Below are 13,134 nucleotides of genomic sequence, written 5' to 3'. Positions count from 1 at the left end.
AAAAGTGATATTTTTCACTAGAGAAAAATATCAAAAAAGTGAAAGATATCACTTTTATAGAATAATGTTCGATATTTCACTGGTAAAAATGTAATAAATACATACAATTTATTACACCAAACATACAACTTATTGTCGAATAGGCCTCTTCAACAAAGCTACAACCTATTGACAAACACGCAAATTCTTCAGTATCTGAAGTAACATGTGGTATTCATCTTAATACATAGATCGTATATTATGTGCATATTAGTGATGTATCTTATGCTATGCGTGTACACTTGTTCATTCAAAGCGTCAGAGAGAGCATAAAACATAGATATAGTTTGGCTTATCCTTCATTTACCTGTTTGGGTATGAATAACATCAGCTGTATAGCTATCTAATTCGTCCAATAACTTGTCATTTTTATACAAGTTGGTGATCTTCGAAGATGACTTAGAAAACAGTCTGTTTATAACCTATGTGAGGAGTATTGTACGGATCAACACCTACAGGTGAGTTGTTTATCTGTAGAATTACCTATCAGTAATACTGTAACTTAATTTAATTTTCTGATCAGAAATATAAAGGTAAGTTTATTTTACAATATGTATACAACACTTCGATATCGTTTCATTTTTTCAAGAAATAAGTTTTATCACAGACACAAAGAACATATTGAATGTATTATTGTCTTTGTGTTGTACAGAACCTAGAAATATATATACTATGAACATGATCACCCTTTGTTTCAAATCATTAGGCCTGTCTTTTGTATCGGTTTTTAAGCACAGCTGTGTATTACCTTGTCCTCCATGCCTGCCTTACATATATTATCAGGAGACAGAACAAAAGTATACATAGAGTATATGTTTAGACACCATGAACTGGATACAAAAGTGTTAAGACATAATCATACATTTACTTTATCAAAGGAGACTTAAACTAGACACAACGGATATGTATATTTATGTGCAACATACCGGTAGTTAATGACGATTTTAAGCAATATTTAAAAAGAAGTTATATTGATTTATTATGATATTGTAGCGAAATAACCGGGGAACTATAATCAAAGTCCCGCAGCCCTCGGTAGGTGTCCTCGAGGTAGCGTCAGACACCCGCCACAATACCCGAGTTTAGAAATAAGTAGTGTGGGTCGTCGAGAAACACAATTCAACACCGCTGTAAAGTTTCCGTCTATGCATATTCAGCAAAATCAGCGGTTAACAGAGCATTATATAACTAGCAACACCGCTCTCGCTTTCATCAAAACACGTAGTAACATCCAACAAAGTACAACACCTAGGCACGCAAAATTCGAACTCGAACTCCCTTCCCGCTCTCGCTTTCACCGCTTTTATACCAAAACCTGCGGGAGCGCCGGAGCCCTGCCGGAGCGGTGCAGGAGCGCCGGAGCGGTGCAGGAGCGCCGGAGCGGTGCAGGAGCGCCGGAGCGGTGCGCACCTGTGCCGGAGCCCTCCGCTACGGTGACTTAAATGTGTAAATAACAATGTACATAACACTTAGAAAAACAATTAGCCGCGAGTAAATGTTGACCATGTGTAATATAGATGGGGCATCGCTGGAGCTGCCAGACAGGTCCAGCCATTTGTAGTGGGTAATAGGGATGAGAGGCGATTAATACCTCTCTGGGGCAATTAACATGAACGGGAGCCGGACAGACGATTACTGCCACGGGCGTGATGAATTGATTACTTCACGGATTATCATCCCGGCGTGTCTAATTACCAACGGTCAACAGATAGACGGTTATTAAAATTCCTAAAGCGAAGATGGTATAACAGAAAATAGAAAAATGCTACAATATAATCAAATGAAGCACCTACATAATTATATTTCATTTCGACTATTACCTTAAAAACATATAAAACATCAGAGACAAAAAAAACATGATTAAAACCACAGGGGTCCGCTTTTGGTTATTAATAATAGAAAACAAATATCGGCCCCTATTCCTGATATATAACCGATATAGTATGAGCAGCGTCTGATATGTTTTCTGTTAATACTAACCAGAAGCATGCGCCTGTGAAAAAAACAAAAAATCGATAATACCTTGGCAAAATACGAAAAAAAGAGAGAAAAAAAAAGATATCTAAATCGATTTGCGTGGAGGCTGTTCATAAAGAATAAGGCCAGGCTCCGGGAACAAGAAGCGATTTTATTAAGACTTATGTTTTGCGAAGCCAAACACATTTGACGTCACTTTTAAAGGCGATATCTGTAATTGGCTAAATCAAAGCTTAAGACAATTTTAGGTTCGTTTGTTTCTTGATCCAGGGGTCAGATATCCTGGAAAGTGAAGCGTCCACTTATATAAATAAATAAATAAAATGATAATAAAAGAATAATATATAATTGATTAATCTATTGTGATGCAATATATCACGTCATATCTAATTCAATTCTTGCAATAATTTTGTTGTCCTATCATTCGTTCAAGAAATACAAAGCGTGATAACTGTATGGGTTGTCATGTTGCACGTTGATAACGTATTCACCTGGCCGTAAAACGTTACGGGATGACCTGCAAAACCATTTTGATTTTTTTCGGGCACTCTAGTCTTAGTTTCCTACCATAATAAGACTCCTTGCGAGCTTAAATAGGGGGCAAAGTGGGTCATTGCATTCGTTGCAAAATGAATATTCATATTCAGAAAAGTGCTTATATTTATATTAAGCATTTTTCTTTATCAATTTACTGTTTCAATTACTTATAGACAGACAGGTTTACAGTTAATGTTCACATGTGTCATCAAATTTAATACTGTATAAATATATTAATTTATCATATAATCGGCATGTTATTTGATGAATTCGTCCCTGTAATTTGTATAAGTCATAAGGTAAAATACCCGTTATGCGTTTTCCATTGGCTGTGCCAGTCAGAAATTGATTGTGACGTCATAATATAAACAATGACGCAACATCATGAATTGTGATTGGCACAAAAAGTGGCTGTCTCTGTTCAATTTTAATTGAACAGAGACAGCCACTTTTTGTGCCAATCACAATTCATGATGTTGCGTCATTGTTTATATTAAAACTTAAACTTAAAAGTTCTCCACATTTTAACCTTAAAACCTGTCAAAACGTATTTCTGATTTTTTGTAAAAAGAAATAACTTAATTTTGTTTTCATTCCATATGAGATTTTGATCCATCTCGTTTTGAAGTTCCTATATTTCCCTGCCAAGACTCGGAAAAAAGAAGAAAAAATGAGACTCGTTTCATGAAATCTTTTAAAAAGTAAAAACAATTTTAAGATTCTATATCTATCAAAAATGTCTTTTAATTTAAGAAAAATAAACAATAGAGATATATCTACAAGTCTAAACAATTCACACACATCCAGTACGTTACAATAAATCTTCAATAAAAAAAATCTTTCTTACCTTTTCCAGGCCGAGGAGAGAAACAGATGAATAACACCACGGATATGGACCCTGAAAAGGCCTTCTGGGTCGAACCGTAAGTTTGTCAGCATTTCGTTTGTCACCATAATGTATTAGTAGACATGCGAGTACATGTAAATGATGTAGACTCCAATAAAGAATATGTCGGCACCCTTTATATCCCCTATACAGTTCTCGGTGTTGATTTTGCGTGATCAAACACGATGGTTTCATTTTCACGACAGCTTTCTCAGATATTTAAGATTTTCATTCGATAATTTAGGAAATAAGAATGCTACATTTCTCACTGCTCTTTCTTAGACTAGGCCTAGCCATTTATATTATTGTAATGTTTCGTGTATCTTTGTTTGATTGTGACCGTAATGTGGTTGCAATTACTGTTAATTGCTTATATTTCGCGTTGAATTTATTTTCGCATTAATATGCGAGGAGAGTCCATCGCGACTTTCAAATCCTTCGAAATGACTTCTAGGAAAATAGCACCTTTGGACGGCGGCCTAACTATCAATACCAATATAGGGGCCTTATGAAGTCCATTGCTCTAATTGTTCATCATAAGCGAATTTAAAGTCATTTCTAGATCAGCGTTCGCAAAATCACATATTCGCGAATATTTTTGAAGAGGTAAGTTCGCGAAATAAAGTATTCGCGAAATCTTAATGATTTACAGTAAGTGCTTATAGAAAGTTCAAAGCAATAAACATACATTTATTTTTTATAAGCCTCGTCCATAAATGACCTTAGCTGTCAATAGGCCGTTAAACAATACAAATCAAAACTGATCAATATTGCTTTTTCAACAAATTAGCACGTCAGTGTCTACAGTTTTTATTTTTCTTTCATAGGCAAGAAAATGATTTTTTCTTTTCTTGTTTTAGGTGGGACTACAGTGTACAGAACTTCTTTGTTGCTATGATAGGCCTGGCTATGTTTCTGATCCTAATGGCGTTCCTTTGGAAATGCTGTGACTGGGTAGAGGAAAAACAAAACGCCGACGTACCCAAACAAAGTTTTCCTGTGACGCCGATTTACGCACATGAGTTGGAACCGGGGCTTGTTGTTCTCCAGAGCCAAGATGGCGAGTTCTTTAGAATACTTCAGGAATATGATTCCAAAAACTTGAGTAATGGACGTACCAATCCCGCAGCTGCGTGCGCAAGTCCGCCAATAGGGGAGACAACTATTCAGTACATCCCTCAATACACGCGGCCATATTACCAGAATCAGCCCACAGCGCCACCTTCCAGACCCGATACGGATTGTTTGATCGACGTGCCAGTCCCTGCCACACCTCCAATCCCTCCCCCATACTCCCAGTACTAATGTCCAGAGAAGTCCCATACATTTGTCACATGCTGCTTGGATAGGGAAAAATTGTGAACAAGAAGTCATAACGTAACTGTTTGATTTGGCAAAACGTGTACAATACATATCTTTTTTGAACAGATATGACTAGATACGTACTCAGGCAAAATGTCTTCATGTCAATTCAGATCAAATTCGGGTCAATTTCAGGTCAAATTGGCAGAGCAGATTAGTCAATTCATGGCAAGAAATTGACCTGAATTTGACCTGAAATTGACCTAAAAAATTCTTTAAGTGATCCGATTTCAGATCATTTTCAGGGCAATTTCAGTTCCCTATTTTTCAGGTCAAATTGACCGCAAGACAATTTGCCTGTGTAATTTGTGTCAGGAATTCGACATTACCAGTCACTTCCTCGTGTTGTTAATGATAATGATAGTCCAATGATGTTTTTTTCTCTGCTACAATCATTAGCTCATCTCTCGAAGAGAGCGGGAGCGTATATTGTCACCCTGGCGTCGTCTTATAAATGTTAAGTTTTAGGTGCAGGTGTTAAAAGGCATCCCTAACTCCTTTACAGTTGTACTAGAATTCTAATACCTGGTTCTAATGTTACTTTGTGGTTTAACATTTAATATCCGGAGACGAAATGAATATTTTTTCGGGGAAAATATTTTTTTCTAAACCTTTTTGGCTTGGACTATGTAAATTAAACGTAAACTCCTTTATAATTGTACTAGGGTTCTAATATTTTGTTTGAAGATTGCTGTGGGGGTTAGATATTATATGTTTGATAATAATAATTTCAATGTTTTCTACAATGCAACACTTACTTCAATTATGTCTAGTTAACATTTAAGTATTACAATATTTCTTTTTGTTAAAATATCAGTATACATGGTTGCAATAGGCCTATATTCCAGTTGGTGAACTCACTGCCCTAATTCTAGTGTGAGGTATAGTGATATACAATGTGAGGTGATCTTTGTACCGATGGTGAACTCACCGCCAATTTCTACTGTGAGGTATAGTGATTTAAAATTTGAGACAAGTTTTGCACCGATGGTGAACTAACCTCCCTAATTCTAGTGTGAGGTATAGTGATATACAGTGTGAGGTATAGTGATATACAATGTGAGGTGAGCTTTGTACCGATGATGAACTCACCCCCTAGTTCTAGTGTGAGGTATAGTGATATACAATGTGAGGCGAGCTTAGTACCGATGTTTAACTCGCCCCCTAATTCTAGTGTGAGGTATAGTGATATACAATGTTAGGCGAGCTTAGTACCGATGACGGTATTCGTTTAAATCAGGTGACGTTTGGTTACTGTTGGATACGTAAAATACCACAGCGTTCGCCGGTAAAACCGGATTACTTGTATTCGGATAATTAAACAATCGGATCTGAAGACGTCAAATATGAACTGTAATCACTGGATATTAGGACAATCAAGTACACGGTGGTCGGATGGTGAAATTTATTAATAAATAAATTCGGATTAACGGGACTACATTCTGCTCAATGTCAAACGACTGTTTTACTGTACTCGTCATACGTAGTCGACATTTAATAAAATATTAACTTTTGAACATACGAATCGGTCTTTTGTGTTAATATATAACAACAACATTTTCATTTTTTAGAAAATTGTATTCAATAAACCTTCAAAAATACTGAACAGGCCGCAACATGTATGACATCACCGAAGGACAATTCTAATTCACAACTACAACACTTCGAAGTAAACTACAGCCTTCTGATACAGTATAAAGTAATACACATGGTGCCATAACTTATTTACCAATGTCTTAAATATTTTCATAAATAACGCGTTGCGCTTTGTTTTGTTCCCATATATGGATATTTAACATTCACCAACACACAGCCATATATGAAATTTTACCTTAACTGACACACAGCCATATATGGAAATTTGACCTTTACTAACACACAGCCATATATGGAATTTGACCTTTACTGACACATATGGAAATTATACCTTAATAACAAACAATTTGATCTTCATTAACACATAAGTACATATGGAAATTTGATCTCAATATTAATCAATTTAACCTTTATCAACACACAGCCGTATCTTATTTGACGTTTACTAACGCACAGTCATAAAAGGAGAGTCCACGTGCACTACTCCTATTTTTTCTAATGTGAAATAACGTACTCAATCAATACATACGGTCAAAAAATGCTGCTTTTTATCTAAAATTCTCCTAGCTTACGAAACGTTTTAATGTTCACGAATAAATAATTTCCTAGTATTTAAAACCAACTGAAGAAATTCTTCAAGCCGAAACAATGTTCTTAATAAATCATCATTTTCCGTTAAGTTTCCTTTTTTTCTTATACATCGCTGTGTATTAAAAATAACGAACAAAATTGATAAATTATATTTTTCTGTATTGTTTTTCCGATTGTCATTATATTAAGGATTTTCTTAGGAAATTACTTTCATGTTCATTAACATACTTTCAGACTTTAAAATTCACAAAAATCATGTAAACGTAACCAGGTATTAATAAATATTAATACAACATAAACAATAGATCAACTGAAATGAATTTGCAAATGTAAAGCTAATAACAGATGAGGTACTCACAAAGTCAATATGTAACATGAGGAGATAGGAATGTAAAAAATCTTCATCGAGTCTCAAATCAAATGGAAAGCGACGGAAAAAAAACAACAACATGATATTCAAAACATCTGAAAATACCAACGGACCACGTATGTAAATAATGTGAATTAAAGCTTTTAATTTAAAACTTATTTGTGTCAAAATGATGTAAAAATATAAAATGGGTCGAAATCAATATTATTCATAAAAACGTTCACACATTCACTCACAACCTTCCTGATGTTTTAAGCGAGTACAACTGTAAGTTTCATACTCATTACTGCGACTTTAACTGTAGATTCCATACTCATTAAAGCGACTTTAACTATACATTTCAAACCCATTAAAGCGATTTTAACTGTACATTTCAAACCCATTAAAGCGACTATAACTTTAGATCTCGTACTCATTAACGTAACTATATCTGTAGATTTCAAACTCATTAAAGTGACTATATCTGTAGATTTCATACTCATTAGAACGAGTATAACTTTTGATTTCAATCTCATTAAAGCGACTATAATTGTAGAATGTATAATCATTAAATGCCGATTACTTCTTTTAAATAGTGAAATGGTTTCAGATATAGCGAAAGACAAGTCAATATTAATAAAAAAAAGTATTTTATAAACATATTGATGAGTTTTAAAACACTATTTACCTCCGTTCATGTTGGTAAAGAATGTTTCACAGAGAAAGTCGAAAGGAGTTCCGAGGAGACGAGTAACGAATCCACAAAAACCTTCTGCTTTATCACCAGTAACATATGCCTTGTTGTAGGGCCTACCGACTTGTAATGTTATTGTCAGCTATTTACAAACAAGGTTGCAAACAAGTTTTGTTTTCGTATCAAAGGGAAAGTCGTAGTTTTGTGATATATTTGTTAAATTTATTACGCCGAGTAACATTGTCGTTTTAACATCGAACACTTTTCCGATAGATTTTTAACACAACTTCTTGAAAGCGCTTCGCCTCTTTGCGTTCATACCAACGTGAATGCATACACACGCCGTTCACTCGCTATAAACAGCTCGACTGAGGTAATCTATGAAGCTTGGACACACTCCATTGATGAATGATGGTATATACGTTATGAGGAAAGGGGTGTAAAGCTCCCTCTGGCGAGTGGCTGCTCCTCTGATAATATCGAGGGCGGTGTCTGAAGGACTTCCGGCGAATCCAATAATGCGTTGTAACGGTAGTCCATTCTGAACCTCGCTCAAGGCCAACAACGCGTTGTCCGTTGCTGAAATCAAGACAGAAACTATACATTATTTTTGTTCGGATTGGTTTTGTATTGTTCAAAGTACCATCAACATCTATGGCCATTTAAAATTCAGAAGGAATTATTAAAACATTGTTATTAGTCATCTGGTGAGAAGGCTTTTAGCAAACACATTCGTGACGACGAATATGAAATACAATGACGAAGTATTCCTTAAACATTTTGTTTGTTTATTTGTTGTTTGTTTTTTAGGTCTCTCGTTTTTGTTTTTGTTTTGTTTTTTTGTTTTGTGTACATTATTCCCTAATGACGGACAATAAATTTCTTTTATTACAAAGTAAGGGGCGATATACGCATGTTTTATGATCACGTGACGGATGTTACCTATGAATCCTATTATACAAATTGTGATGGACACGTTGCTGTTTTTCATCCGTAGCTCTTGTCGAAGTCCACTAAAAAATCCACCCAGTGCCCATTTGGTAGAGGCGTAAAGGACAGAGAAAGGCAGAGTTGATTTGCCTGCGGGAAAATAAAGTAATGAGGAAAGCTATTATCAACGTAAACTTTTAGCCTGATCAACTTAACTGACATTTATTCTTAGAACCACTGAGCTGCTGTTACCGACTGCTAAATAAAGGTGAAATGATTAAATTCATTATTTTCAAAAAGGAATTCTCCGATTGTTTTTCGTTTCTTTGAAAACATTTTCAACTAGATATTTCTTGAAAATTAACATCGATTTCTCAACAATTAAATGCGTGAAATATTGCTTTTCAAAGGTAAAATTGAAACATATTTCCAAATACCTTTTAAAACAGACACCATGATATATCAAAGCCTGGGTCAGTCTCAATCAATTACACTATTCTGTATGAACTACATTGTGTATCTCTCCTTAAGATTTTCATTTAGATGTATTATTTCCAATAAGAATAGTTTTGAAACACGTTAAATGGCTGATAGCGAAACTATATTATCACTGATCTTGCCTACAAATGATGACAAAACAACCACGTGACCACCGGACTTCTCCAGCTCTGGGAGCGCATGTGATGCCAGATGTACGTATGCTTTGAAATTCACATCAAAAACGTTATCCAAGTCGGCCATATCATCTTCGTCACCGTTCCAAAAATGGAAATTTGGGGACAGAATGTGATTCAACACTAAATAGTCCAGCCTTCCCATCTTCTTGGTGGACTCCTACAAAACAGGCATTAGACATTACAAGAGGGGACGGATTAACTATATATTTTCATACTTACACCGTAAAACAGTTTAATCGGTATCCATGGAAATCCGTATTTTGTTCCTATTTTCAATCGTTATATCAATTTTAGTTAGAATTACAATTTCTACCCGTGTGTTCCTTATCAGATTCTACAAGTTGTACCAAATAAGTACGATATTGTATAATAGAACGCAATTGAATATCAAGCGAGTTCCCATTATATTACAGAATTTTCGAAGCGAAAATTTGGAAGCAGCATGAACATCTACTAAAACACACTGCACATATCGACATGCATTATGACTGGTTTATCTCCGCAGTAAGTTAAAAATGTAAACATAAACACTGCCATAAACATAAACATAGCATGCTTACCTGTATAAGGTGTTTTGTAAAGGACATATTGGACATATCGCCAGTGACGTATTCAAAGATGGCGTCCTTGTTGCCTAGCTCCCTGCATCTCGCCACCACCTTTGGACACAAAGACAAAATTAGAAACAAACGGATATATTAAAGCAAAGTACAAACAATATTTTAGAAAAAGGACGAAATACATATAATTCTTCTTTTGTCGGTAATTTCACCTCTTGTAGTCTCTGTGCGCGTCGCGCCGTTACCATGACACTGGCTCCCATCCGTGCATAGTGATAGGCCAGCTGTTCACCTATCCCCGTAGAGGCCCCTGTCACAAGCACGCGCTGACCCTGGATGACTCCTTGAATTAATATCACGTGACAAGTTAATTTAGACACCATTCTCTGATTTTATTGGATTAGTACATGACTAAATGGAATGCTCATTGATTCATTACAGTCAAAATTATACTTGATTAATAAATCAAAATTCACACCAAGCTTTTTTTATTTTATTTTTTATGGTAAATATTTTGCTGTATACCTTCATCGAAATCCTGAAACCACCAGAATCCGGCCATAACTCCAACAAACACAGCTATCACTTTGTTCCACATCCTGGCTATCACTGTCAATATCAACCAACCAATCAATAACGGTTTCTCTCAATACGAACCTATAAAATACTAGTTCGTGAAATTGTTGAAAAGCCCCAGCCAATGAAAATGTGTTTAACACCAACCAATGAGATGTCTGCTCACACCATCAGCAGCCAACTTTGTGCCGTCCTTTCAGTCAACAAAGTTGAACATATTGCACTGCCACATCGGTTCAGCGCGATGTCAAATAACCAGGGACGAATTCTTCCCTTGCAGTAGTAATTTATTATGGAAGTAGTAAAGGACTGAACCCAGCAGAAATAAACAGGTTTTAGTATAATGACTAGATCTACAATGAAAATTAACTGAGATTTTCATAATACAGCACGACTTGAAAAGGACATGAACAAACTTAGAATGTACTTAAATAAACTTGAAATGTAATTAAAAAGCACTGAAACAATGGTAAACTGGCTAGCTCTGTGGCTTGATAATGAATAGCAATATACATTTTATTCTACATCTTTAATTAATTTTCTTATCTGTTACACTAATGTACAAACCTACTTTCTTTACTCATATCATTCTGAATACAGTGGACCCTCGATAATCCGAACACCTTCGTTCCCAGTCAAAAACGTCCGGATTACGAGTTTTCCGGACTGCCGAGTTTCATCTACCAGGTCAAACAAAAATGGTCGTGTAAGAGTTATCTCCCTTTACTATATACAATTTGGGACTTACTTTCATAAACACGTCTAATTGTCAGTCTTTTTTAAAACAAATATACTTATGTTTCTGATATGATTGTTTTGTTTTACTTTATTGAAACTAAAAAATAAACAATGTTTTTAAAAGAACATGTAAAGTGAAAGTTGTTTTATTCAAACCGATGTTTCTGAGCAGCACCGCGCAACATAATCTTCACTTTGTTGTGCATTGTATAATGTGACCCTTATGAAGCGTTTCAACTATATGTGTACTTGTATTTGTGCCTGAATCGGGTAAGTCAGCCAGAACAAGCACTCAGATAGCAGGCATACACTTGTATGTGACCTACAAACAACACACGTGTTACGTCCCGGACGTTCACAAACGAGTAGAAATTACAAACGTTAAATACCTGAAATAAAAGACCCGATATGTACAACTTATTAATAGTCCATATTTTTACGTTTTTTGTTTTTTTTATTTACCGTAAGTTAAAACCCTGAGATGAAAGACCCGCCGATTTACAATGTACGTTTTTTACGTAAATTAGAAGACCTGGTTTTTACAACTTACTAAATGCCGTGTTTTTGCGTTTTTTTTACATTAGTTTAAAACCTGAAATAAAAAGACACGTTCTTACCACCAGTCCATGATTTTATGATTCTTACGTAAGTTAAAAACCTAAAATAAAAGACTCGGTAAAGAAAAGCAATGTACCGTTATAAAAACAGAGCTACACTGTAACACAGGTAAACACCCGAGGCTATGACCTGGCAGCGGTCGCTATGACTACACACAGTGTCAAGCGATAGTTTGTACAACTGTCGACACGGGTGACTTGCCCCGACATTTTTCTCTCCGCGAGATGAAAAATTTGTCCGAATTATTGCGGGAAATTTACTAATGAAAAGTATGTTCCGTTCCCAAAATAGAGTTCCGGAATCGGGAATTGGGACCAACTTATGTAACATATTTTATTGCCTTTAAACAATTGGATCGGACACAAGTTTTTAAACTTATACAAAGCCGTTTCCTTACAAATAACTGTATATATTTACAAAATTCAAGATGGCTTATTTACAATACTAAAAAACATTATCTCACACTATCATACAGCCACACGTGGAGAAACATCATGAGAGAGAGGGAGAGAGAGAGAGAGAGAGAGAGAGAGAGAGAGAGAGAGAGAGAGAGAGAGAGGAGAGAGAGAGAGAGAGAGAGAGAGAGAGAGGGGGGGGGGGGGAGAAGGGGAGCGTCTTATTTATTATTCAATATTATGTACATATATAATGTGAGTAATCCTTTCAGACACCGACGGCAAAAGTTAATTCTAACACTATTCAATGCTCACAACTTACAGACCCGTGTACGTTCGCAGTTCCGATTTAAGCGTAGCGTTTCCGTAGCACTTCCGTAGCATTACCGTATCACTTCCGTACCATTTCCGTATCACTACCGTAGCATTACCGTACCATTTCCGTAGCACTTCCGTAGCATTACCGTACCATTTCCGTAGCATTTCCGTAGCGTTTGCGTCCACTTACCGTAGCATTACCGTAGCATTTGCGTTTACCTATTTTCACTCGCTGACCGTCTCATAACCGTTCGGTAGAAACTTTTGCGGAGTGTATTTTTTATCGAAACG

The 13,134-nt window shown here is 35.8% G+C and overlaps 2 protein-coding genes across 2 annotated transcripts; one reads left to right on the top strand and one right to left on the bottom strand.

The window, feature by feature from the left end:
• Nucleotides 1–271: 271 nt before the first annotated feature.
• LOC117339352 lies at nucleotides 272–6,326 on the top strand. The gene is made up of 3 exons (XM_033900892.1): nucleotides 272–497; nucleotides 3,410–3,476; nucleotides 4,300–6,326. Exons 2-3 carry the CDS (start codon nucleotides 3,427–3,429, stop codon nucleotides 4,742–4,744), a joined length of 495 nt encoding a protein of 164 aa, XP_033756783.1. The 5' UTR covers nucleotides 272–497; nucleotides 3,410–3,426; the 3' UTR covers nucleotides 4,745–6,326.
• A 2,051-nt stretch (nucleotides 6,327–8,377) lies between these two features.
• LOC117339762 (hydroxysteroid 11-beta-dehydrogenase 1-like protein) lies at nucleotides 8,378–10,796 on the bottom strand. The gene is made up of 6 exons (XM_033901477.1): nucleotides 10,724–10,796; nucleotides 10,411–10,541; nucleotides 10,199–10,297; nucleotides 9,573–9,795; nucleotides 8,974–9,111; nucleotides 8,378–8,610 (listed from the first exon to the last, which is right to left on the bottom strand). Exons 1-6 carry the CDS (start codon nucleotides 10,794–10,796, stop codon nucleotides 8,378–8,380), a joined length of 897 nt encoding a protein of 298 aa, XP_033757368.1.
• Nucleotides 10,797–13,134: the final 2,338 nt, after the last annotated feature.

Source organism: Pecten maximus, chromosome 12 (genome assembly GCF_902652985.1).
Source record: "Pecten maximus chromosome 12, xPecMax1.1, whole genome shotgun sequence".
Lineage (NCBI taxonomy): Eukaryota > Metazoa > Mollusca > Bivalvia > Pectinida > Pectinidae > Pecten > Pecten maximus.
This window is presented reverse-complemented; position numbering and strand designations above follow the sequence as displayed.

Bases quoted from the DNA above. Each gene is read 5' to 3' on its own strand.
- LOC117339352 (XM_033900892.1), top strand. From the start codon at position 3,427: ATGAATAACACCACGGATATGGACCCTGAAAAGGCCTTCTGGGTCGAA. The intron at 3,477-4,299 runs GTAAGTTTGTCA...TTCTTGTTTTAG, and splicing joins AAGGCCTTCTGGGTCGAACC to GTGGGACTACAGTGTACAGA.
- LOC117339762 (XM_033901477.1), bottom strand. From the start codon at position 10,796: ATGTGGAACAAAGTGATAGCTGTGTTTGTTGGAGTTATGGCCGGATTC. The intron at 10,542-10,723 runs GTATACAGCAAA...TATTAATTCAAG, and splicing joins GTTTCAGGATTTCGATGAAG to GAGTCATCCAGGGTCAGCGC. The intron at 10,298-10,410 runs GTGAAATTACCG...TTGTGTCCAAAG, and splicing joins GCGCACAGAGACTACAAGAG to GTGGTGGCGAGATGCAGGGA.